Source organism: Vespula vulgaris, chromosome 6 (assembly GCF_905475345.1).
Source record: "Vespula vulgaris chromosome 6, iyVesVulg1.1, whole genome shotgun sequence".
In the NCBI taxonomy this organism is placed as follows: Eukaryota; Metazoa; Arthropoda; class Insecta; order Hymenoptera; family Vespidae; genus Vespula; species Vespula vulgaris.
Genome location: NC_066591.1, coordinates 585,887 through 612,684, shown reverse-complemented (window position 1 = coordinate 612,684; position 26,798 = coordinate 585,887). Strand labels below are relative to the sequence as shown.

The 26,798-nt window shown below is 41.0% G+C and overlaps 1 protein-coding gene across 3 annotated transcripts; it reads right to left on the bottom strand.

Annotated features, from left to right (window-relative positions):
• Positions 1 to 26,171, bottom strand: LOC127064377 (transcription factor SUM-1). 3 transcript variants are annotated; one of them, XM_050995336.1, is made up of 6 exons: positions 25,768 to 26,171; positions 25,150 to 25,656; positions 23,386 to 23,662; positions 22,357 to 22,527; positions 15,921 to 15,999; positions 1 to 1,556 (listed from the first exon to the last, which is right to left on the bottom strand). In XM_050995336.1, the coding sequence occupies exons 2-6, from the start codon at positions 25,413 to 25,415 to the stop codon at positions 1,426 to 1,428; spliced, it is 924 nt and encodes a 307-aa protein (XP_050851293.1). In that variant the 5' UTR covers positions 25,416 to 25,656; positions 25,768 to 26,171; the 3' UTR covers positions 1 to 1,425. The 3 variants fall into 3 exon arrangements, with proteins under 3 accessions (XP_050851293.1, XP_050851294.1, XP_050851295.1); XM_050995337.1 differs by having other exon boundaries at positions 25,790 to 26,171; XM_050995338.1 differs by having other exon boundaries at positions 5 to 1,556; positions 23,386 to 23,659; positions 25,768 to 26,169.
• Positions 26,172 to 26,798: the final 627 nt, after the last annotated feature.

Sequence of the window (26,798 nt, the reverse complement as noted above, 5' to 3'; positions counted from 1 at the left end):
TTGAAGGGAATTAATAGTAAAACTACGTCGAAAAAAAGGGAGGATTATGAGAAAAACTTGGAATATAGGAAAGTCGGGACTTTCCATTTTTACAACGATACATTTATTGAATCACCGTATTTACAGTATCTTGAAAGAGAAAAATAAAAGTGTACATACATAAACCGTACATACCGTTGTACCATTATATTCTCGTACACAAAATTCTTTCAGTTACATAGAGAAAGAGAGAGAATTCGTCGTTTTTTACGACGAATAAAAATCGATTTAAATCGATAAGACATAAACTGCTCGAATGGAAACGTAAATCTTTAAAATTTCGGAAGAAGAAAAGTCGAATTGTGTCACAACGTTCAAAATAAACGTGTCTAATAATAATCTCTATAAACGACGCTAATTCAAAATGGCGAAATATCGGGGCGATCGAAAATCAAGAAATATGCTTTCAACCGGTGACGCTCATCCATTACGCTTTTACGATAAAATTTCGCGATAATTGTTTTTCCATTCTCGCTGGTCATTCCATCGCATCGTTTGCAGACGAGGTCGGTCATTATTCACGTTTGGAACGTTCATAAAAATAATGGCTTTGGTACCAACAAACGTACGATCGTCTATTAATTACGAAAAATAATAATGAAATATAATAATAATGAGGTGCGGCTAAATTTATTTGTTTGTAATCGAGGTGCTTTGTGAAAAAATCTAATTGAATATTAACTCGTTCTCTCTCTCTCTCTTTCTCTCCCTCTCTTTCTCTCTCTCTCTCTCTCTCTCTCTCTGATAGTGTCGGAAAAATTTTCTAATTATATTTTTCGTACTTGCACCACTTAGACAAATACCTTCTCTGGGACTAGAAAATAAAAGATTCCAACGTTCTGTCGAACACGCGACGATCTCGTTGTACGTTTTTATACTTTTTGTTCTTTTTTTCGTCTTATACTAAACTACGTAGAAAATGTATAGGTATTTTCAACGAAAAAAAAAAAAAAAAAAAGAAGAGAGAAAGACGAAGCTCACAATCTCGGAAAATACAAATCTAATTGTGTACACATTTTTATCGTAGAATGGAGTTAATTTAACGAGCTACCTCGTACTACTCGCATCCCACGGAAGTTTGTTAAAAAAAAAAAAAAAAATGTTAATCTCGCGAATTAGCAGCATCCGTGAAAGTTGTGCATCGTTTATACCCACCAACTTTCTCTCCACGGTTTTTGAGTCGGCAACGTATACAGTTGTACTTAACTTTAATCGGATAATTCTGATCGATACATTTTTATCCGTATTCTTTGGGATCTGAATCGAATAGTTAAATTCGACCTTCGACTTTTCTTATCGCTAAATCTCTATGAATACTTTTCAACGTTGCTTCGATGCGTCGAGCTTTTCGAGCTCCAGATAGTCTCCGTTAATACTGTCTTAATCCTAATGATGCGACGAGTAATGACTCTCCATCGGAGCTTGTGCCGGTCCATTGATACTTTGAACGATCATACTCAGACAATCCAAACTGCTTCCGTTACCTTGACCAGACGACGTTTCGACTTGCTCGAATCCTGAAACAAGAGAAAATAATGCATAACGAAATTAACATCGGTTACTAAATCCCTCCCTCTCTCTCTCTCTCTCTCTCTCTCTCTCTCTCTCTCTTTTTAAACTATCTAAAATTAAACTCTTATTAAACTGTCTATTAAACTGTAAGGTGAGAATACATTGAGATATCGAGAGAACGAAATCATTATGTTAATTATGTACAAAAGGATCGACGTAACGTTCCATCAAGTCGAAATTTCCCTCTTGAAAAGTTCAAACACTGCATTTTCATGCTCTAACGAGAAAGAAAGTTTTCATATCGAGGAAAGCATCAGAAATTGTGAGCATACGACTGTTTGAAGGGGTAATCAATGAATAGGTAGGATGAGAAAAAGAGAGATAAGAGAAAGAGAGAGACAGAGAGAGACAGAGAGAGAAAGGGAGAAAGGAAAAAGAAAGCAAAGGAGGTAGAAACGTCAACTCGTTGTATTGGAAAATTGTCGTTTCCGTCGCGACCACACGTACGGACCGAAATATCTATACATGGACGTTTACGTGTGCATATAGTACACAGGAACCTCTGATAGGATTCTACGTGACCTGGAACATCACGTATACCTACGAGAATTCAATCAAATTGGCCGAATACACACGTTCAATTGCAAATTCGAGCGAATTTCCTATTGACCACTAATGAACAGCGCGTGGCTCGATAGCGTAGATGGCTGCTGTTGGCGCCACTATCAGAGATAATGAAGTAACGTTCGTAACTCCTCGTGTTTCAACGACGACGATATTATGAAACGCATTGTTTACGCTTCTTCGCGTTTCTATATAGCCGGTATATTAAAATTAATCGGTCGATTAAAGTCCCTAGGCACGACGTTAAGACACACTGGGAAATTTGCCAAAATTTATTCGGCTAAACATCCACGACGCGCCGTTTCTCTTTATCAATATTTATTCGACGAATGAACGACGGGAATAGAGAATCGTTGTAACAACTAAATAAAAATGAAAAAGAAAAAAAAGATACAAAAAGAAGAGAAAAAAAAGATAAAAGAGGAATAACTCTCAACGGGAATACCATTTTCGTTCGTTCCTACGTATGTACATACCTACAACGTAAAACACAGAACTGCGTGAAACGAGGCCGAGAACGTCTATATAGCGTATATCCCATACGTATATCCCGTACGTATGTACATGTGTATATTTCGTCGTGCTACGGGCGCGCAATAAAAAGCTAGAGCGAACGATAAAAATAAAAGTGTATCGTTTCTACGAAAGAAATGAGAGGAAAAAGAAAGATAGTGAGCGAAAGAGAGAGAGAGAGAGACAGACAGTGACAGAGGGGGTAGAAGGGAAACACTGGCCGTACAATGATGGGGTCCGGATTTAAAACAGAAAGTACCGTTGAAAACAAATCGTGCTTGTTCAGGCAGTATTACGGTGCCAAGAATAACGGCTTCAAAGCCCTTAAAGTACCAGAACGTTGCCTATGCAAATTCGTTTCTCTCCGGACTAAAGAACAAAGAAAGATGAAAAAAGTCGAACAAGTCGGAATGAGGAGAAAGTCGTGAAGAGAAGGAGGAGGGGGAAGGAGGATGTTGCGAGGATGGGTTGGAGGGAGGGAGGGAGTCTTCTTGACGTTACTTTCTCCCCTTTTATTTTCTCGTTTTCCACGGACAAACGTAGGCTAAAGAAAAAAAAAAAGAAAAAAAAAGGAGCAAGATAACGCCGGGATATTAATTGTTTCCTTTTTCTTCTTCTTTTTCTTCTTCTTCTTCTTCTTTTTTAATTTTCCTACTCGAGAAAGAAAATAAATGTACATACATATGTACGCTGATAGAAAGTACGAAGAGAAATTCTTTTTAACGAGCGATGATCCATTGACTACGAGCCCCGACGTTAACGACGTCTACTTTTCCGTAATTTCGTCTATTATACAATCGTGAATATCCTCAAATCGAAGTCGAACGACTTATTCCATTCATTTAAAGATCTCGAAGCACTTATCCTTCTTTTAAAGGCTTCGTTTAGCTTTCGAAATATGAAGAAACTTATTTCAATGTCCGTGAGCGTTACTCATCTTCATTCTTGTTTTCTTTCTTTTTTTTTTCTTAACGTAAAAAAAAGAAAAAAAGAAAAAAAGAAAGAGAACATTTTTGTTTTAGTTTAATTCAACGATACTTTATATTCTGTATCTATGAACGATACTCGTTTTCGAAGGTGACACGAAAAGCTTTTCAGCGAACTCGACGGTACGTCCATCATCCTCTATTGGCTTTGCCAGGGAAATTTTGAAGAGTTGGTACCACCCGGAGGTGGTGTCTAAAGGTGTTGGTCGTCAACACGCGCCGTCGACCAGGCGACACGCGTAAAAGTGTTTCCAGAGAGAAAGAGAGGAAGAAGGGGGAAGAGAGAGAAAGAGAGACAGAGAGATAGAGAGAGAGAGAGAGAAAGAGAGGGAAGATCGACTCGTGCACTTACGATTAGTCGCGGCACGTTCGTAGCGTTGAACGTTGATCGATCGTCCTGTCATGGAAGGATAAGGTAAAAGTGACTGACCCACTACTTCCATCCTCTATACCCTTCATCTTTTCCACGTTCGTACGTGACGACGATATTACATAGATTCGCCAGGTGCTAACATCAACGAATAAATATATACTTTTACTTGGCCAGGGATAAGAATATGAAATCATTCTCTTTTTTTTCTTTTTCTTTTTCTTTTTCTTATTTTTTGTTTTCTTTTTCTCTTCTTTTTCGACCTTTATCGGTATACGAATAACAGCTAACAACGAAGGCGTAATTCATCGGGAAAGTTTAAAAAATAAAAGAAAAGGAAAACGTTTGATTTCGAATAAATATCCTAGAGATAATTAATTTGACGTAGAACGATCCTCCCTTTTGGCAAGGAACTTTGATACGAAAAGGAGAGGAAGATAGCCAACGCTTTTATTTATAAATCTCACGGCGATACATAGTTTCGCTTGTCATATTTCTCTCGATGACATATCACCAAGACCGCGCGCGATGGTTTCTTGCCAACTACTGTTATTATAATTCGGAAACGACGATGCCGAATAGTTTTTGACAGAGCTGTTTGAAAATTATGTATTAACGGTCTACCGCAAGCTGCCATTCCGTATGATGCAATAATTCAATCGAAATGAAGTGCGATGAATGAACCGACATTATATTTGAAGAATTAGACGAATATTTAATTCGACGTTCGATATCTTCACCGTAATTCCTATGCTGCATAAGGTCATGAACGATCGTCAGTCGATAATCGCTAATTTTGCGTCAATTAGCGTATAGATTTAATTTCGATAGATTCGATGATAATGATTTTATTCATTTTCGAATAGGACCAATTTATAAAACAAACGATATTACGACCCATCGACGATTGAATCGTACCTCCCTCCGTTCGTGTTTCCTCAGTAAATTCTATGTCAAAACATTAATCGATACCATTTGTAACGTGTCACTTTCCGTTAGAGCTCTCATAGCGTCTCAATGAAGGGAACCATCTCCGATGCTTTAATTTTGTAAGTGAGACAAATGGTTGGACGAAAAAGCAACCTGTAAATTTTACTCGACGTTCTCGTTAAACGTCGCTCGATCAATCGTTTCTCGATAGGATAACGCGAGTATGTAGGTAACACGAGCGATAAAAAAGACGCGTGAAAAAAATTGGAAGGATGTAGATCTGGCGTGCGCCATTATTGTACAACGGATTTATATTCTTGTTGTTTTTTTTTTCTTTTCTGTGTTTCTTTTTTTTCTTTCTTTTTTGCTATTCGGTCGAGGGTACTCCTAACGAAACAGGGAAATCTGGGTCTGGCTTATCGTAAAGGGAAAATGGTTCCCATCTGAAGCCCACTTAAGACGCTACTTCGTTCGAGTCTTCGATTATTTTGACATAGCGTACACGTATATATGCGTACGTAGGTAGACCGTACACACGTGTCTACGTATAGTCGTGCCATTTACCTCGAGTCAAGTCGCCGAGGCACTTTAATCGGCTCGATAAATCGACGGATTAACTCGTAACACATCTCGTAATATTAGGTAAGCGCGACAAAAATAACCGTTCGAGTTACGGACGACGATGTAGAAACGTACAGAAAGATATATTTGAAAACGGAAGCATCCCTATAAATAGGGATGGGGATGGACCGCGTTCGAATTTTATTTATCGATTCGTTCCTTCGCCGTTCCATGATTCTTATCGATAATATCGAACGGGTTGAATAAAGCGTCGTTTAAACGGTAGACCGTTAATCTAGCTGACGATTCCAAAGATCTTCAATTTGGACGACATACGTATACGCTTTTACATCGATCGCTTTAGATACGCTTTCGCGAAATTTAAAAATAATTCCTGCGAGATACGAGAAGAGAGGGTTGCGTTTGTTCGAACAGGGGTCCCTTTGTTCGATAAGGGAGTGACAAATCGAACGAAACGAAGTTAACGTTGCCTCGGCGAAGATAGGAGTTTCGATTTATTTCTCGTTTAAACTGCCGAACGGATATACGCAGAACGCAAAAGTAAATTAAGACGTCTTAATTGTATTTCCATCTTCAAAGACGGTTCAGTCGATTTGCTCAAAGTCTCCCGTAGACCGAGACACGGCCGTTGGGTCTTCTCGTGCAAGAGACAACGAAGCTTTGATTCCATCTCATTAGAGAGAAACGCATATTCGCGTCGGGACGCGGTACTCTTTAACCGTACGTACGGCCAACTTTCGAAAGCGACGTTTCGCTATAACATCGTAGATTATAACGTTTTCGTAAAAAATGTCTTTTATGATTTATCCGGACAAGCCGATTAAGATCTTAAATCACCGAAGAGAGAAGACTGTTGAAGGCGTCGGTCTGAATCTTAGACAATTCTCGACCGCGACCGCGTTTTTTTCTCGAGCTCTAATCCACGTTAATTAATTTTCTCGAGCGAACCATTCGGTCCGACGCGATAACAAAGGGCTCTCGAAGGGCTCGTTTACTTTAAGGTACCTGTATAGATAGATCGACCGATCACGGATTTATTCTTTGTTCCTTCGTCTTGACAAGGATCCGAATAAATAAATTTCCAATGAGAAAATATCGGTCAACGACGGTACGAAATTAAAACTACGTACGTGGATATATAGAAATAACAGGGAACGTATTCATCGACCGACCGTTCCATTTCTCACGACGGTTTCTTTTCAGAAAGCTTTCCTTGAGATCCATCGTCGTGCGAGCACTTTTCAACTCTTAGGTTAAAAGGAGCGGACGATCGACGATAGGAAAAACTTCTCCGCTTTCGTTCGAACGAACTCGTTTCTCTCTCTCCTTTTTTTTTTTTTTTTGCAGACCTTCGATTTTCGTCCTTCGTTCGCCACGGTAAATACTCTTAAAGGAATGGAAAGCTAAAACATTGTCGACTCGTACGAACGAACGACGAAATAACGTTTTCCAGAGATATTAACGGATTCTTGTCCGCTACGAAAGTATGCATGTTGGCGACGGTTTCCGTGCGGTGCTTAAATTCGCGTTCCGTCGCCGTTGCTGAGGACTCGCCGACGCGGAGGACTCCAACGACGATGTGTCATACTAATGTACCGTGGCAATATATGGCACTTTAGGGTGGCTCAAATTTTCTCATCCCCCCTCGCCCCTCCCTCTCTGATCTGTCTTATTGCTCTTCTTCTGTTTCCTCCTTCGAGTCCTCCTTCGACGAAACTTGGGAGGTTGGAGGGGGAGAAGGAGAAGAAAGAGAGAGGTGAGGAAGAAAAAAAAGAGAAAAAGAAAGAGAGAAAAAAAAGGAATGACCCTCGCGGAGGACTTTTCACGGCTCGTTCGAACGTGTTTCTCAACGTCCCAATTAAATCGAGAAAAATGTCATTGCCTGCTTTTCCTCTTTCTCTCTTTTTTTTTTCTTTTGTCGCGTTGATCCACGGGATGATCCACCTTCGCAAGTTATCCCTTCGTAAGCAGGAATTTCACAATTTCGGTAGTTTTGATATTCGTCGAGTATCGTAAAAGATTTTGTTGAAAGTTAGGATGTTTTCGAATAACGCTCACCAAATGGGACGTAACGGTAAAGCATTAATTAAAATAATCAGGCACCACGCGGTAGCGATCCACGCTTCGGTAAATTCCTTGGCAGCCGTTACCGACGACGCGTTTCGTCGAGATATCGTTTGCACGGCTAGAGCCTATCCTTTGCTCGAAGTGCTTCCGAGTTTCTTCGAGTAGGCCTTAACCCAGCAGCCACCTAAGCGTACGTACACGCATGGTAAAGCGCAATCGTGAATTATAGCGTGTCGGGTATAACGAGAGAATCGCTTTCGATGCCCTTTTACTAGCGAGTCTCCACCCTCCACACCCTCTTTTCATTTCTTTTGCTTCGTCTCTGTCTCTCTCTCTCTCTCTCTCTCTCTCTCTTTTTTCTCTCGTTCTCTACTCCTCTTGTAGACACGGAGACATGGATCCAGTAGACCATCCGGAGCGATGGTAGCAACTGCGAAACGCCTCAAAGAAACTCACGCTTCTACGACCGTTTCCAAGTCTTCTTCCTCTTGCCTTAACTCCAACTGCATAGTACGAACTCGGGGAATATTTGTAAAGCGAAAAGAAAACTGTCCGTATTCGAACGCAAAAGGATTTCTTCTTCACAATAGACTGCATCATCTTTGCGATAAGCTCCGATTTTTCTTTTTGAATAAAATTAAATATAATGTTCGTTGTATAGTTGTATTATAAAAGAGTTGATGGATGAATTCTCTCTCTCTCTCTCTCTCTCTCTCTCTCTCTCTCTCTCTCTCTCTCTTTCTCTTTCTCATTACTTTTTTATCGTCCAGCGAACCGATAGAAGAAACATTCGAAGCAAATGGCATCGACGTTGCAAGTCCACGACACTTGTCTTTGGCTCCGTTGAATTATGTTTCACGCTTGCCAATAGCCAGGTATTCATTAACGCTAATTAATTCCGAGTTATTTTAATAGTTGCCATCGTCGAGCACTCTGTCCGTTTGCATTCGTGTCTCTCCACTACGCCATTTCCCCCTGTCTCTCTTTCGTATACGCGGGTGCGCGCGCTCACTCTCTCGCTTTTAATAAACGCCGACTCGATTGTTATCGAGCTCGTTTTGTAAACGAGAAGACGGCGAGACGCATTATGCTAATGCGTGAGTCGCTTCGCCGCGAGAGAGGAACCGAAGATCTCATCCTCCGATTTATCACTGGGATTTACTTCGCGGATTCTCTCTCGTCTTCTTGTCGACATTCGAGTCTTCTTAGTCCTCTTTGTACGAGTTCCATTTCTCGATGTGCTAGGTATGTATATCCTAGTAAGCAATTAAACGTTGACAATTTATTCGAGGAAGGTGTAGTCTTTGCCAAAGGAGACCACCCCGTCGTTAAGGGAGAAAGAATAGATAACGATCTATGACTACGAAATTAGTCTGAGATCTTTCGGATCGTTCAATTCTTCTATTTCCTTTCGCTGCAAGTTAGTTGCTAAAATATACTTTCTCATTTCGAGTATAGCAAAAAATTTCCAACGTCCGTAACCATTTTCCAAACTATGGAAGGAAATAAAACGAGTTTATCGCAAACAAATGGAAACTTTGAAACGTTGAAAATCGTAAAGAAACGAAACAACTTTGTGGACACGAACGAATGTTATGGACAGAAGACTCGTACCGAGAAATAACATTCGCTGGGGTATCCCAGCAATTTTACGTTTCGTTGGGCTAACTTCTTTCCTCCTTCTTTCCTACCTCTCGTTGTCGTCATCGAAGCATAAATTTTGATCCTTCTCGCTTCGTTATCCTTCGTCGTTTACTTTTACGAGATTCCGTCCTATTTTTCACAACCCTCACCGGAATAACGCTATTTCGCCAAGAGTTAAGATATACATATGTACATACATACGTGCATAAATACGTACGTACGTACATATATATATATATATATATATATATATATATATATATATATATATATATACACATACATGCACGCGTTCTCTTTCTCTCTAGAATTACGTTTCTACATCGATCGAACAACGATAAAAGCTGGATCGTTTTAACCGCGAAATCGAGCATGAGCCATAATCGCGATAAGATCCTACAAGCAAAGTATCCACGTTAATATTTGACCGAATTCAAGCATTTGATCATCCATCGACGAGAGTACCATTTGGTACTACTGTCAATCGGACAAAAAACCTTTCAATCTGACCAATAAAATTATTCCAAACTCGTGAAAGCCCGAAGGGTATAGAAGTGGCTCGTATTTCTTTTCATCTCTCTATCCCTCTCTCTCTTTCTCTGTCCCTTTCCTTGTTTCTTTCTTCGCCATAAGGCTCTTTCTCTTCGAGAGCTTCTTAAAACGATCGAAAAAGCTAGAAAGTAGATTCTTAGATGGCTTTTCGTGAAAGAAGAAAAGAGGAGTCTTCGGTACGTGATTCCCATAAAGAAGAAGAAGAAAAAGAAGAAGAGGAAGTAGAATGAAAAGCAATGACAACCCCATGTCCACGACTCCTTCGTCTTCTCATATTTTCTTTTCTTCTCTTTTTTTTCAGATTATCGTTCCACGTGTCTAACACAGTATCTTTTGATCATATATACCTACCATTCACGAGAGGATAACATTGGCTTCTTATCTAATATTAAATATTAAATATCTTTTTCTAAAAGATACAGACACACGTGCTATTATTATTGCTCCTCGCTTTGTAGTTACCTTCTCGAGGATCGAGAGTATAACGCGTGCACGTAAGCTCGCGTATCAAGTGGCAATGCAAACATTGCAGAAATATTCGCACGGAGTTGGATTTGGCTCGGATCCACGAGTTATATTATCGGTGCGGTAGAGAAAGAGAGTGGAGCACGCTATTGCTTCCCCCTATCTCTCTCTCTCTCTCTCTCTCTCTCTCTCTCTCTCTCTCTCTCTATTTCTCTCTCTTTTACTCTCTCTCTCTCTCTCTCTCTCTCTCTTTTTGACTCTATCTCTCACACTCGATTCCTACGATGGCCTACTACACTCTAGATTCTAGAGGACTACCCTCGAAGTGACACGGACTCTTCCCTTTCTCTCTCTCTCTCTCTCTCTATCCGTGGACGAGTACGCGTACGCACACGCATGAACGACGATGTATACGCAGCCACGACGCAAATGAAGCTTGTTTTGGAACAGATCCATAATACTTGCTCGTACATACGTTACGTCGCGCTCTTGGCAACGCGTCACTCATGCACGCCTCCCAAACAGTCACGAAACTTCGATATACGTACGAAGATATCTACAAATGTGTAAGAGCTCCAAAGGCCTTCTTCGAATTTTTCCTCGAGCCCGGACGCTAGAACCGTCGATACGCTGGTAATTAAGTTCTCGTTAGCGTACACCGAGACACATGAAATCGTAATACGTGTATCCTAACCCGTGCGCGTAGATATACGGAAAGAGCAATAAGATCGATGCCATCCAATCATTTTGTTTTTTATCTTTTTAACGTTTCTAGCCTGTGGAATTTTTTGAAATTGATTCGTTGGGAAATCTCGACGGAGCGATTGCTTGAAATCTGAATACATTTTTTATTTATTAATATCGATATTAAAGATTTCATATCGAAGCGATCGAATGAAAAGTTATATCACGTTCGATGGTATAATGGCTGTTGCACGTATGTATAACTCTATCCTATCAAATTTTCCATTAGAAATATATTATAGGATATTAACGAAATATTTACACCACTTGCAATCTTTGTCACTCGTCCACTCTCTCTCTCTTTCTCTCTCTCTCTCTTTATCCTATGGGAGCGTTCAAACGCGACAACGTAATATCGAATACGGTCATTTAATGGATATCTAATTCGTATTCACGCAATATCGAAGGGATATATTCAATCGATACTCAAACGCTCTCACCGTCACCGACGTCACAAACACCAATGTGGATCTGCATCTCTGTGGGGATGGATCTAGCCGCATATACATATGCAACTATGCTAATATTAATTGAACGTCCGTAACGTGGGTGGTATGAGATTTCCAAGTGCAAGGAATACGTTCAGGATATTACTAAAGATTCCTTCGATATTTTCATTCGTTTCTAGAATCCGCGCTACCAATAGAAATTCTAGATAAACGTAGTCGCTCGTCCCCATAAATTATACCTTTTGTTTCTTTTCCCTTTTTTCTTTTTTTCCTTTTTCTCGTCGTTTCGTTTCAAATAACTAATTTTAAACTTTGGTAATAGTGGCTTGTAATGGAATGCATCAGCCCGTTGGTACAACCATTTGCACATCCAGTCATAATAGATATTCCATGAACGTTACGAACATTTCTATCGAAAAAGGGTACTGAAAACCGGAGACGACGAGGCACGTTCGACTCTAAGAGGGTAAGGAGAAGTCAGAGACGTGATCACTGTTCCCTAGCCTAGTGGTTCTTCGTCATAGCGAATCGGACCAACCCTCCGATGAAAAGTAAAAGAGAAGGAGAGAAAAGACGGCGCCTGGATATCGTATTTATGCGCGTTCCCACGCCCCTCGTCGCGCGATCATCCGTCGAAACGACGCATCTCGAAGAATGCAACCGACCTTATCTACTTCTTTTTTCTTTCTCCTTGTTTTTCTTTTTTTTTCTACTTCTCGTAAAAAAATATAAAGATTGATAGTGAAAGAGTAGCGCGTAAGAGAGCGTATACGCACGTTCACGAATACGCATACGTTCGTCTATTTTCAGAATGTAGGCCAATTAATTCCGCCACATTTTCGGCACCGCGGAAAAACGAAGACTTTGCAAATGTCACACGGAAATAGAAGCGCGGATAAATGTCCAAGAAGAGTACCGTGCGCGAGTAACCACGCTGGTCTCTCTCTCTCTCTCTCTTTCTCTTTTTCTCTCTTTCTTTTACGTTCTTACACTCGTTTCGCAGTTCCTGCTCATTCGCGGGAGGGTTGGCACATAAATGCATATCATTTAATAGGGAACATATGTTCGTCGGTTGGTATTCTCTTGCATGCTCCAGCACCCTTCCTCCCTGGTCCTATTTAACAACGTAGTTCGCCGGTGCGGAAATAAGTCGCAACTCGATTACACCCTCTCTTTCTCTCTCTCTCTCTCTCTCTCTCTGTCTCTCGCTCTTTCTCTTTCGACTTTCCTCGTTCGTATTTTTTGTTTATTCATTTACTTCTTGCGACGATATCTGTGCCATGATCTAAAAGAAACAACGTGGATGATATTTGCGAGTAGAAAAAGCCGTCGCGACGCAAAGCTCGATGGTATATCGCAGACTCGCATGATACAACTCGCGTAGGATAGCGATTAGAAGGAGGAGGCGTGAGGGCGGGGGGGGGGGGGAGGAACCAAGGGAGAAACAATCATCCAAGCGTGACGTTGAAGTTAGCGCTGAAACTAATAATCCGCGGGCGCGTCCTTTGTTTTCGGAACAATCGTAATTCTAGCTGACGATGTTATACGCCACGGCATATTCATGACGATGGACAGTGGCAGCACGTGGTGGTAGTGGTGCGCGACGTAGCATGAGAAACCGTGGAAGCACGTTCGTCGCAGTGGCGTACGCGAGAGAATACTTGAGAGAAGATAGACGTAGGTTCTAATCGAGTAGGAAGCTTCGCGAAAGCTAGGAAGCGTTACGAGAGAACAAAGTTCCTTGCGAGCGCTACGAACGATCAACTCGAATTTATATCTCGGTATAATTCCACTCGATGACTACGATAGTCGTCGTGGTAGTCTCCCGACGTCTTTAAAATATTTCTATACTTTTATAGTTTCGTTCGCGGGTATATACGTGGAGGACAACAATGTCGGCAATGCGTTAATATGAAATATTAAAAATGTTGATTGAGACGCGTTATTCGAGAAATTTGTACGCCAATGAACTACGGTACAATAACGTAGTATACACGTACGTACATATGTCATAGAAGATATACGGTATAGCTTGTACACGTCGATGAGAGTCGTGCTCATAGTTCGGTATGCGAGAGTCGCTAAGCTTCCGATAATCGTGCCCGGGACAATCGTCGTCACTCGACACGAGGAGAGGGAACCCGAGATACAGAAAGGAAATCGACTCGTTGCGAAACGATACGGATCGCGAAACTCTCTTCTCGTATCTACCGAGAGAACGACGAGGAGAAGCAAGAGGAGGAAGAGAGAACAGAAGAGATAGAGTAAGGATAGGATAAAAGAAGGGAACGATTAAAAGCGATCCCTCTCCCACGCGACAGGGACGTACCGAGCGGTCGAAATTGGCCGGGTAGTCAAGCGGAAAATCGGGCCGCGCCCCCTCGGCGTGGCTTTTGCCGCCTGAATAATTTATTCCGAAACGCCCGAACTCTGCCGGCGGCGACGTCGACGACAGCGACGTCTTTAAACTTCCTCCGCCTTTAGACTCTCTCTCTCTCTCTTTCTCTCTCTCTTTCTCTCTTTCTCTCTCTCTCTCTCTCTCTCTCTCTCTCTCGCTCTCTCACTCACTCACTCACTCACTCGTTCACTCGTTCACTCACTTTGCCTCCGCAGAGAGAAGAGTCGAAAAGGGACGTCAAGAGACGAAGGGAAGATGGTGGGATGTGCTTCGAAGACGTCTGTGATGCTTCGGAAGAGAAAGAAGGTATCGAGTGAAGGAATCGATACAAAGCGGGAAACGCGCGAGAGTGCAAAAAGGGTTTCTCTCCAAACGCCTACGATTTTTCTTAAGCGTTATCGGAGATCGTTTCCGACCGGTAGGAATTCACTGAATTTCATCCAATTCCCTTTCCCGCGTTACGTATACGGTCTCTTATCGACAAGATTTCTCTCGAAACCAAAGTGGTTTCTTTTCGGTGAGTTGGAATAAGGTGCGCGCTTGGATTTGGAAGGATGTCTATTACAGCGGGAAATATTCCGAGGGAAAATTTCCTTGAGTTAACGATTTCGAAAGATTTTTAGCAGTCTCTCCGCGTTTACATCCTCCTTCCTACATTCGTAAGAGCTAACGCGTACGGAGAAATGTTACATCGCTGAAGCTCATGGGTGGCTATCTATAGAAACGGAGTGTAACCGAATAGAATCTTGATGTCACTCAAGGGTGACAAAACTCATTAATACTGATCTGGTTAATGCTCTGCCTCGTGTTCAGCATTAATCTGCTTAAAAATACCTGTACGACGACTCACCTACCATTTTAGCTCATCCGTGTCGACTTATTTTGTGTTTTAGCCAAACGCGAATTTTTAATGTGCTTGTACTTGACGGTAGACATTTTATGTAGATAGACGACAATTTCAATTTTTGCGTATAACTGTCTTGAAATATTCTTTTATATATACGTGTGTGCGTGCGTGCGCGCGTGTGTTAGTTATTTCGCTTATCAAAAATTCTCAGAATGCAAAAGGACGAGCAAACCGCATCGTTTCTCCTCATATGTTAGTCCCGTTATCCTCGATATGCAACGCGTTCTATCTCTTCCAAGCTTATGCCGACAATACGTATGCACGTATGTATATGCGTATTCGTACAGTATGTTGTATATATTTCCGTAGCAGAGGTCTCACATATTCTGCCTTATGCGAAGCAGATGTCCATAATCTTTTTCCACGGTAAGACCGAGCACGATCATTATGACTTTCTTTTATTCCTTGCAGAATATCGTATCGTATGAAAAAAAAAAAAAAAATCAAAAAAAATGTAAGCGAATTTGTTAAGTGTCATTCTTGTTGGGAATTGCAAAAACACGCTTGTTCTTTTTCTTTTTGTATTTTTTCTTATCAAAAAATGTTACACGTTGAACGACATAGCAATTACTTTCGTTATCGTAGAAAGATTTTTAAAAGGGTACGTCGCGTTGGTTCTTCTTCGAGTATTCGTTGGTACGAGATCATTAAAGCTGGCGGAATTTCCGTGACAAGAAGCTTCGGCAACACGAAACTCATTAACTACGTTCGAGGAAAGTGGCCGAACGGCTTTGCGAGAAAGCACGAACGACGATGGACGAGCTCGAACGACGCGGGCGTGATAAAAGTACGACGAGCATCGCGATGTGTACACGCGTTCGAAAGACTTATAGTTCTACGGGGATCATCAATTTTCGTCAAAATGCTTAGACTTACGTTGACACCGATAACCCGATCGAGCCGATATCAATAGGTATATCGCGTAGTTAATAATTCAATGAAATTTGCTAATCTACGGGAATAATCGAACGATCGAATTGGAACGAACGAAATGCGTTTAAAACTCGACGATGTACTCGCTGTCGGTATCTCCACGTGGTAGCGTGATAGCCATTGGAGAATAGAAAAAGCATTAGTCTTATTAGAAATTTCTCGTCTTGTCGCGCTTAAGAGTTCGAGACAGTAGAATACTACTTACCGTTAATTGGTTGAAACCTTGCCAAGGGATCCGAGAATTGTCGAAGTCTGTCCGTCACGTATTGCGGAGACTCCCCGTTCTAAAAAATCAAAAGCAAAATCGTCGTTTAATGCGCGAACCTTGTGTCTGCCGGAGTTTTGTTGTTCTTATTAAGAAAAGAGGATTTAACGCCGGGATCGAAAATACTTCCGTCGATGTAACTCGTAGGGGAAAGATTATAGCGGTGCTCGCCCGTGGTGGCAGCGAACATGGATTTAAATTAAATCGAGTAGCTATATTTCAGCATGCAATTACGTTGTTCGCCAAGTGCTACCAACCACGTGGACAAAAAGTACTTCCACTGTGTACGCTACTCGAATATAATCTTTTAGAGAATCGAGTATAAATTGGTAACTAAAATTGCTCGGTTGCTCCGCCGTACGGGAAATTTAAAACTTTTAACTAATTGAAAATTTTCATTATACAGGCGGTACACGTTTAACCGAATTATAAACGATTTCATACAGTTCGCAATATATGATAGGTGATTTTCGAAAATATATTTTATATCTAGGAAGTAGGCGTTGACGGCTACGTGAACGCTAATTTTAAAACAAACTGCTTTTAAAGCGCTCGAATAAACAATGAAGTATTCGTGCTCTTGTTCCCCGTTCGCTTAAAAAAAGAAAAGGAAAAGAAAAGAGAGAGAGGGAAAAAAATTACTACAAATTTAGGGACGATGTTCGGTTTTTTTTCTCTTCTTCGGCTTTGCCTTCCCCCTTCGAAAACTTTCCGTCTCTAAGCATTTTACGATCCGAAGGTAAAATTGTTTTGACTTGGCACTTTTGACGGTGACTGCCTCCGCTATCCGGTCGATGATTCTCCGGGGCCTATCGCTGCCTCGAAAATGGGGAAAAGAATGTTGTTGAATTTTGTAAAAAAAATCTATTGAGCGAGCCGACATCGTCGTAAAACGGATCCTCGTCAACCATTACGATCGACGAGCGACGTTAAATATATTTTTGTCTCTCTCACTCGCTCTTTAAAGTGTCTCTTGACCGCGACGTGGTGGTATTAAAGACGGCGGATCGATATATACGTTTTCCTTCGTCGCTTTCATAATTCCGTTTCTCTCGAAAGGTACACCCCCGACGTCGCGTTAAAAATACCTCCATATAATTTACGAGACGTTCGCATTGAACGACCGTATCGCACCGTCGTTAAATGGAATCATCGTTTTCGTTAGAGCGAATCATGCTTTTTACGCTATGATCTTTATGAAGTAAGCGATAACGCTCGAAATTTCAAAACACTCGGATAACTAATACCGATATCTTGCTTCGTCCAAGGGTAGTAAAAGAAAATTAGCATAGTCTTCCAACTTAGATTGTTTATTTAATGAAAAGGAAGACCGAGTTTCCATACTTTCGTCACTTTCTTCTTCCATCCGTCTACAACGGAAGAGGGTTATCGCTCTCGAATTGATATCACGCTCGAAGAGAGTAGTCGAAGCGATGTTTGACGAAGTTCGAACTCTCGAAACTCCTCTGGAAATTGGGTCATTGCGTGCACATCGAGTTTAATCGAGTTGCATAGATGCGTACCCGTCGTAATCGAGTCGCCTTGAGATATATCCACAATGTATTAACTTTCTATCTATACGGATCGATACGGAGCCGAGTTAATCGTTTCGAACAAATACGAGTTCAAGACGTTGGCTTACGACTAATATTTCACGTAGAAGAATTCGAAGCGTCGAAGATCGAATAGATCGCGCGATCCGCTAAATCCCGATGATCGAAGCGACGAAATAAAATGTACGTAGTAGTGGTGGTGGTAGTGGTAATAGGCCAAACTCGGGCAGACTCTCCTATCGGAGAATCGTCGTCGAATAAACGAAAAGATATTTCGGTAGCGACCGACGGACGGATAGCTCGAGCGAAGAAGAAAGATAAAAGAGGGAGAGAGACGTTTCCGACGATACTTAATGAATATTTACGCAAACGAGTAATATAATACTCTTCCGCGCGACTTACTTCTCGAAAACATCGTAAACACCGAATTATACGTCGGCACGTCTAGATGACTCGTTACCATTGGCGATGAGAATGGTGGTAAGTTTTCGATGGCGATGGTAAACGTAAAATCGAGCGACTCGTCGTAACCTAAAGATGCGGACGAAAACTTTGAAAAGCTTCGAGACGAGAGAAAAGTTATGCGAGTCCGTCATGGGACGATATTTCTTTGGTTATTGGCACCTGGTGTCCGGTACGAACAATATATATTCTACGAGCGTACATATTTATACACGTGTGTATATATATATGTGTGTTGCTAGTTGTGAATACGAGACGATCAAGGACGTAAGCGGAGGAGAATCGTTGATTTATTTAAAATCGTCGAAACGTCGTGCTCGTTAATGTCCTACGAAGTTTCGACGTTCGACGTTGCTCGAGCCAAGCGCAAGTCATCGGTATAATTTCGTGTCGCCGGATCGAGCGCGATTAAGAAAGATTTTTTTCTATTCTAATTTCGTCGAAAGGACGTCTTTCGAGCTTAACCTCGGGGAACTCGGAGCGAGATTCGCGTATCGAGGGAAGGCCGACCGATGATGAATCGACCGTAGCTTAGACTCGCTTTTAAGGCTAATCGACGGACGTAGGCATTCGCGAAAGAAACAAAGAGAGAGAGAGAGAAAGAGAATATTGCATAAAGTATAACAATCTCATAAAGCAAAACGAGTACGTCTCGTCTATCGAGAAAATTGGACACTCGTATTTAATATAGACATAGAATTCTATAACTATATCGCGGCCTACAGAGAGGAGGAGATCAACGATACAATGCCTATCGACTCGATTGTAAGCGATTAACTGTGGTCGTAGCCATTACCAGAAAGCCGATCGTGCACGTCCCAATGCCTCTACCAAAAGCAAAATCGGTCGATGCGCGATATAACAGAGATAAAGATAAAATGTGAATGGGGTGGGTGCAACTTGTCGATAGGACAACATGTTGGACGATGTCGAATCACGCCCAATATCCTCTTTACGTTCCCCGTTCGTTTCCATGATTTTCTTGACAATTTCTCCCATCTCCTTCATTTTTAACCGACCTATCGATATCGATAGCCTGACAATTCCATAAATCAGATTATAATATAAAAAAGAAATAAAACTTTTCTTTCGACAATATCGACCATTTTCCAGTAATCCCATCTAAGCTATATAATCAAACGTTAGGTAATATAAATTATTTCCAAAAGATTCGTTTTTTTGCTTTTTAACGCATCATTCTCTTCTGTGCAACGAAAAAGCAACACACACGTGTGGGACACGTGCAGCTCGCTCAACGGTCAGGCGGTCTAATGGTTTTTGACCTGCGACAGCATTAAGTGTATATTATCGTTTTTTTCTTATGGATGTAAAAAGGGTTGTCTCTCTCTCTCTCTCTCTCTCTCTCTCTCTCTCTCTCTCTCTCTCTCTGTCTATCTATCTATCTATCTATTTAGTGGGCTGTTACGAACACGACCACATAGCGAGTCATGGTAATGACATTAACTCGTGTGGCTGCTTAAAAAAAATCTCACACTATACCTCAAAGGTTTTATACACTTTTTCAACACACCTCGGCGTCGTTCTTCCACGCAATGTTAGAGAGAAATAACAATGGCAATAGTTGTACGTAAGAGCTAGCTGGAAATAAATTTTCGAGGGATAATCGATCGTTCGAGACTTGTCAGGTTGGTGAAATAGTTTGTGAAAGATCAGTTAAGCGTGCCTTGAGCGAAAAGGCAGGCAGACAGAGAGAGAGAGAGAGAGAGAGAGAGAGAGCGAAAATCACGTCGGTAATTTTAGGTGAGCGTCGAAAAGTGTGTATACGTCTACGGACGAAATCGTGGTAAGGACGAAAGTGAGAGACAAATTGAGCTTTGAGGCTTTGTAAAAGCGACGTGCCTTACTGAAAGCGGAAAGAAGATTCCTGAGCGACCACAGGAATTTCGCAGGAAACACTCGGCGATTTCACGTTGGGCGGGCTCGTGTTCTCCAAAGAGAAAGAGAGAGAGAGAAAGAGAAAGAGAGAAAGAAAGAGAGAGAGAGAGAGAGAGAGAAAGAGAGAGAAAGAGAGGACATGCCACTTTGGGATTCTTCTTCGAGAGGATTACACAATGAAATATATTTCCCTCTCGCGTCTTTTGCCCGCACCTCCTCTCCCTGGATGTCGGCTCACCCTCGCTAAATATAAAGCGTCGGACCGATTCGAGGAGCGAGCAGTCACAAATCACAATGCTCGTCGCGAGAGACCAAACGAAGGGAGGCAAAGGAAAAATTCTCTTAGCTTTCTTCTCTCCTCCTCCTTCCTCCTCCTCCCCGTTTTCACGACGACAAAGACGACGAAACTTTTCGTAAGGCAAACGCGAATATTACCTACGCAGACGGCGACGATCGATTAACCCGCTTCAACCCTCTTGGATCGTTATCAAGAGAAGACCCTTTTTTTCTTTTTTCCCTTTTTTTTGAAACCTCTTTTCCCTCTGTAAAAGGGTATATTTCGTTGGGATCGATATACGAGGATCGTCGGTCTGCCATATTAGATACGATTCGTATTTTGATTCATGCGTTCCAAATATCGTCTCTCTCTCTCTCTCTCTCTCTCTCTCTCTCTCTCTCTCTCTTTGGATTCGTTATATCACTTTCGCAGCGAATAAAACGAAAAAGAAAAGAAATAAGAAAAAGAACGAAATGAAAAGAAAGCAACAAAATCGTAGTCGGTCTTAATTTGATGCAATACGGATTTTATACGTCGTCGAAGTAATGGCATAGTTATTCGTCGTCTAATGGAAATCGCAAAGGGAAATAAATCGAAAGGAAACCTACAACGCAAAGTGGTTCGTTCGATCTCATAAACTTTCATCTTTGCTACGTCGTGGATTCTTTCCGCGATTCATGAGGCGATATACGCGGTTGCTGCACTCTCAGACGCAAAGCGCATCATTCCGATTTCTTCTTTTATTGTCTGTCTCTCGTCTTTTCTTTCTCTCTCTCTCTCTCTCTTCCTCTCTCTCTTTCTCTCTCTTGATCCATCTTTCGGTCGAGTGTCAAGAACGCTCCCGCGTTTCTGAAAAGATAGACGACAAGGAATCGGGCAGCTTTTATCGTAAAGTAGGATGAGTTAACCGCCGTGCAGAGTAAAATGCCGGCTTTAAATAAGCACGATGTTTGCTCTTGTAGATAGCACGACGGCCTCAATGTTGGAGGTCGGCTACGCTCTTTCGAGATTCTCTTTTTCTCTCTCTCTCTCTCATCTCTTTTATTCTTCTTTTCTTTTTGACACGGCAAACGAGGCATCTTTTCCGATTAATATTCTTCTTTCCCACTTTTTTATTCATGTCCTTCGTAATTCAACCAGAATCATAACGTTCTTCGTCGCAAAATATATATATATATAACGATCGAATAATTATTAAAAATCGGTCAAAATATATAGATATCGACGTTTACGTCAAGAGATTTCTCGAGTGACGAACTCTCTTGCGGGTCTCTTAAGATGTTGAACACATAAGAAGAGAGAAAGAGAGATTGAGAGAGTGAGTGAGAGAGTAACGAGGAGTCTCTTTCACTCCGAGAATAGTCCGAGGCGACGCCACATATAGAATGCGTCGAGTACAAATAGAGGAATATGGGAAGACGGATAAAATGTGTACGGGGTGTTTAGTGGCCCGCGGAGTGTAGGAATGAATGAGAGAAAGAAGGCGAGAGATCAGAGGGCGCGACGCCGATTACCACTCCAGCTTTCCCCCAAAGAGGTCGATGGATGAGAAGATAAAGAAGAAGAAAAAAATCTTCCTTCTCGATCGCCGATCTTCCTTCTTTTTTTTCTTCGAAAAAGTAAGAAAAAACTGAAGGAGAAACAGAGAGAGAGAGAGAGAATACGCGAACGAACGAAAAATGAAAATTAAAAAACCAATTATTTCAAACACGATATTGTTTGGATAAATAAATAAATAAATCTTTCCGGACAATATTTGAACGATCTTACGATCGTCGGTAAAAGGAAAATAAACGGATCCTCTCGGGTTTTACTTCAAGTAAAAGTAATGGCATTGGTGTGGCTATGAACGCTCACCTTACACCTCTCTCTCTCTCTCTCTCTCTCTCTCTCTCTCTCTCTCTCTCTCTCTCTCTTCGCTTTCCTTTCTTATTGGTTTCCAATACTTCTTGCCAAAAACGATGAAGACCGGCCACTTTTGCGGTGAACTCGCTCGCAAACGTTCTCCGGTAAAAGGGTAAACTCAATAACGTTCACGGATTCACATCCGAAAAAGTATCTTCCCGTGATTCACGCTTCGTTTTGGAAAATTTCATCTAACCGATAGACTCGATACAATTTCCTTTTGAAAGTAACAGAAACACAACTAACGAGTTTAACGAAAGCTTCAAATATTTTCTTTACGTACCATATTTTCCATGGACACATGATCCTGCGAACCGGAAGATCGGTTGCCCTGCAGCAAGGCTTCTAAGCTTTCAATATATTCTATTGCATTTCGAAGGATCTCCACTTTCGGTAAACGTTGATTCGGATTGTTGCTCGTTCTTCGTTTCAAAACTTCGAAAGCTTCGTTCACCTGGAATACGATTATCACACGTGCGATAAATGAAAATACAAGTTAATCAGAGTTAACAAGTGTCCGACCGCAATGATCGTTCTCGATGACCACTGAACTATCGCGCTATAAAATTTAATAGGCTCGTTCGAATTATTCGTTATTTGAGAGGCATCTTATTTTAATGGGCAATAAACGCCGACAAATGTTTTCTTTCTATCAAACACCTTGGATGCTACGTAAACGTTTACTTTCAAAACTACATTCGTATATATAACGATGTAGGAAAAATCATAGGATAAAGAGAAGAACAAAATTTTAAACGTAGGAAAACCAATACCCATCTTTCATTGAAATATCTTTTCAACGTTTTCATATTCGTGGATTAAAGAGCAAACGATCCTTTCATATTTATCAAGTTTTAACGCGAGATAAATTTCAAAGTAAATCGACATTCATCAAACAAATCGCATCGCTATTCGTTAAATACGTATAATCGCTTTTTCCCCTCTCTCTCTCTCTTTCTCTCTCTCTCTCTTTCACTTTTATTTTGGATCTCCAAATAAATTCGTTTGAATGCTTCTTAAAGGTTATCGGAGCTCGCATGGATTACTTCGAGTCAATTAGTTTGAGGGAGGCACTCGGTCAAAATTGCGTTTGGTCTCGCAGGTTGAGTGCGGTTAATTGGATAACCGGAGCAGTGAAATTCCATCTCTGGTGAGATCTTCGGAGGACGGTCCTTGATTAATTAACAAATTCGTTCAAGTTCGATGTAAGATCGGTTGATATCGACGATAATTATCAATACGTAAGTTATATCGGTTCGGACAAATTGGAACGATAGCGTTATAGATTGAGTATGAATTCGAGCGTACAGACCTTTCTCAAACGTCTTCTTTCACGCAAGGTGGCAGCTTTCCTACGATCGACGGTTACGGTTTTCTTTTTACAAGCTTTGCAAGCCCAAAGGAGACATCTTCGTGGACCGTGAGGCGATCCCGTGTCCAAAACGTGTGGATGTGGCACGTGCTCGACCGTTTCACTCTCGTTCGTTTCTTCTCCGTCCGCCGATGGCGATTCGAGATCCGCCGAGGCGTCTGCAGAAACAACGGACGAAGCATCGTCCGAGTCTAGGATGTATCGAGACTGTGTCCTACTTTCAAGCAAAATTTTACCAATTACCCAAATGTCTGTCGTCTAATATCATACATCTCCAATACGAATCGGCATATACTTTTACATATCAAGAGAGAAAAAAAACAGAAAAAAAGATCAAAGGGAAGATCGTAACTCGCGTAGACTCGCGATGAAAATGTTAGTTAAGATATTGCAAATAAACGCTGCCGAATTCTTGCCTTAATCATCCTTTAGTTATCGTTAGCCGCTAGTTAATAATGGATCCACGTGCGTAAGTCTGTCAGAAAACAGTTTCCGCGATTGGAATCGTTCCAGGTGGTCGTTCCTAAGTTCTATACGCCATAAACCATCTACTTTACTCTATGCACGCTTCGATACGCAAAAGGGAGATGAAGGAAGAGAGAGAGGGAAAGGGAGATTCGTTTTCATACGAGACAAAGCAGAGATGAAGGGAAAGACAGAGGGGAGAAGGAAAAAGGAAAAACAAAGAGAAGCAAGCTCGAGGTACGAGGTGAAAATGGTTTAATGCGCTTTAAAGCCGTCGTCGCATTTTCGTTTAAAATACAGACTTTCGGACTTCGATTTCAACGGTACACCGATAAATGTGTCACTCGTACGTTCTAACCCAGAGAAAGTGATAGATCACCCTGCCGGGACTCTGAGCGGCGACCAAACTTCTTCGAAATAAGATCGCGCGGGGCTTGAAAGTCTCTTCGAAAAGATCGAAGGGTGTCTCCCTGAACGTTTTGGTTAAATCATTCGTTCGATATTTATTCACGTATTTACCCCGTTGTTTTTTCAAACACGATTACTGAATCATGTGCGTTGACTTGTTAAAAAACTATAAAGAAAGAAAAAAAAACAATACCGATATTAAAATTATTAACGTTCGTGGTTCGATCGTTCATTCCATCGAATCGGTGTTCTCGTGCTTCGGTGGCACGTGCTTCGTTCTCTTTCCTTTTTTTTCTTTTTTCCACCCTTTTTTCTTTTAATAAAACAAACGCGTAAACACTACTACCAGCTACTTTATCATGTAAACACGTGGAAGTCTAAAGTTTTACCTTTTTTCCACGAAAGTAAAAACTCGTACGTTACGAACGTGTAATTACGTACAATCACGCTAACTTTTCCATTATGCACTTGACACAGAATCGAGAAGAGCGTTTCGTACGTCGTAAGCTAAGCGCCTTATTCTACGTCACGCGATCGCGTCTCGAGTGAGATCGGATCGGTCTTTGACTTTGATCGCGTACAAAATTTTCTGTCTCTCTCTCTCTCTCTCTCTCTCTCTCTTACTCTAAGAATTCCTCTTCTCCTTTTAATTTTCCTTATCTCATTATACTTTTATTTAATCTTACTTTATCGTAATGTACATTTTATTTGATCCTTCTTATTATACCGATTAACATCTACGCCTACAATTTGCTTTCTTTTAATAAATCGAAAGATAAGAAAGTACATTGTACCGGGCTATCTTTCTCTCTATATATTTTTTTTTCTCACCTGACGTTTTCATGACGAAAATGAGCGGAGCTGACCGACGCCAAACTGTTATCGGCGTTGACGTTCCTCATCTGTCGTTCCTCCGTGTCTCTCTTGCCAATGTAACTCGAAAGATACTCGTTATCCGTGGACGCATAGATGTGTCTATGACGATGATGATGATGATGATGGTGATGTAAATGATGATGTCGATAAGCGTCGTAACTCGACCTGCTGGTTACGCTGTCGTACGCGTACGGGACGGTATCGGTTACGAGGGTCATCATTTCAAGTCCAACTTGATTCACAAGAATCTTTTTCCACGTTATATATGTCTTTTTATATTACTAATTATATACATATACATATACATATATATATATAATTTTTAATCGATTTGTATACCTACTACTCAAACTTACTCATCGTGAAAAAGAAAAATACAAAATATTGTTGATATTACTCCAAATCCTTTCGCAAATCCGTTGGTAGTATCACTTTTTCACTCATCCATGCGTTTAACTTTTCCTTTGCAAAAAAGGAAAGCGGAACATTAGATATATATGTATGTGTGTGCATATATATATATATATATATATATATATATATATATACATGTACATATATCTAACGACTCACATATAAAATTCTTATCACTCACAGACTTCACAGTACTTTTTATTTATCAACCGTCAACGAACGCGCATCAACGAACGCTCATCGTTAACTTTTCGATCTATTTCTTGTTTAGTTTCGTATCGATATCGTAAATAGAAGCATAACGATAAATACGATCGTCACGTCACGGTACGTGTTATCGAACGAACGAACGAACGAACGTCGAAGAGTTGACGGACGAACCAATCTAACGATTTCAACCGAAATCACTATTTTACGATTTTATTGGATCGTAGAAAACGTGTTCTCGATCTCGACCGATTCCTCAAAACACACCCGAAATCCTTGGAGTCAGAGATCAGAGTGAAGCCTTCAGCATTTTCGAGCACTTAGTGTCTCCGCCAGGCCACATGGTTTTGTCTCCGTGTGTGTTTCTCTCTCTTTCTCTCTCTCCTCTCTCTCTCTCTTTCTCTTTCTTTCTCTTTCTCTCTCTCTCTCTCTCTTTCTCTATTTCTCTTTCTTACTCATTCTCTTTGCTTTAGGCACAGCGTGCGTATCGCATATCTACATCACGTCTCTACGTATATGTTACAAGACACATACAATCGCGAGTTTTACGCGTTTGCATGTGCGTTGGTCACACCCAGTGTTACTATTTTTGAATACACGTCGGCCAATTGCGACCCGGGAATATCATCTTAGACACACCGTCGTCACGCCTCCAAACTGTCATAGATGCATGAGTTTGGCAGGGCCACTTTGTGGGGTGTGGTTTAATTATTAATAAGACATTTTATCTTCGATGATAATCGATATATAATCAACCTGTATAATCGCTATTTATTCGATTATAGTTAAAGACCTGTTGATCCAGAGATTATCTACATCTTTATCGGAAAAAGCTTAATTTCTTATTTATTTAACGATTTCAAACTGACAACTTTTTCGATACGATGACGAATCGAGAAAGAGAGAGAGAGAGAATTTCGTTTTCAAGATACTACCTGTCCAACTTGTCCGATATTTTCTTTCCACATTTCTTGTTCGCCGTT

Coding starts and splice junctions, on each gene's coding strand:
- LOC127064377 (XM_050995336.1), bottom strand. CDS start 25,415: ATGATGACCCTCGTAACCGATACCGTCCCGTACGCGTACGACAGCGTA. Junction 23,663..25,149: donor TTTCGTCATGAAAACGTCAG/GTGAGAAAAAAA, acceptor TTTGCTTGAAAG/TAGGACACAGTCTCGATACA. Junction 22,528..23,385: donor AAAGAAGACGTTTGAGAAAG/GTCTGTACGCTC, acceptor ATCGTATTCCAG/GTGAACGAAGCTTTCGAAGT.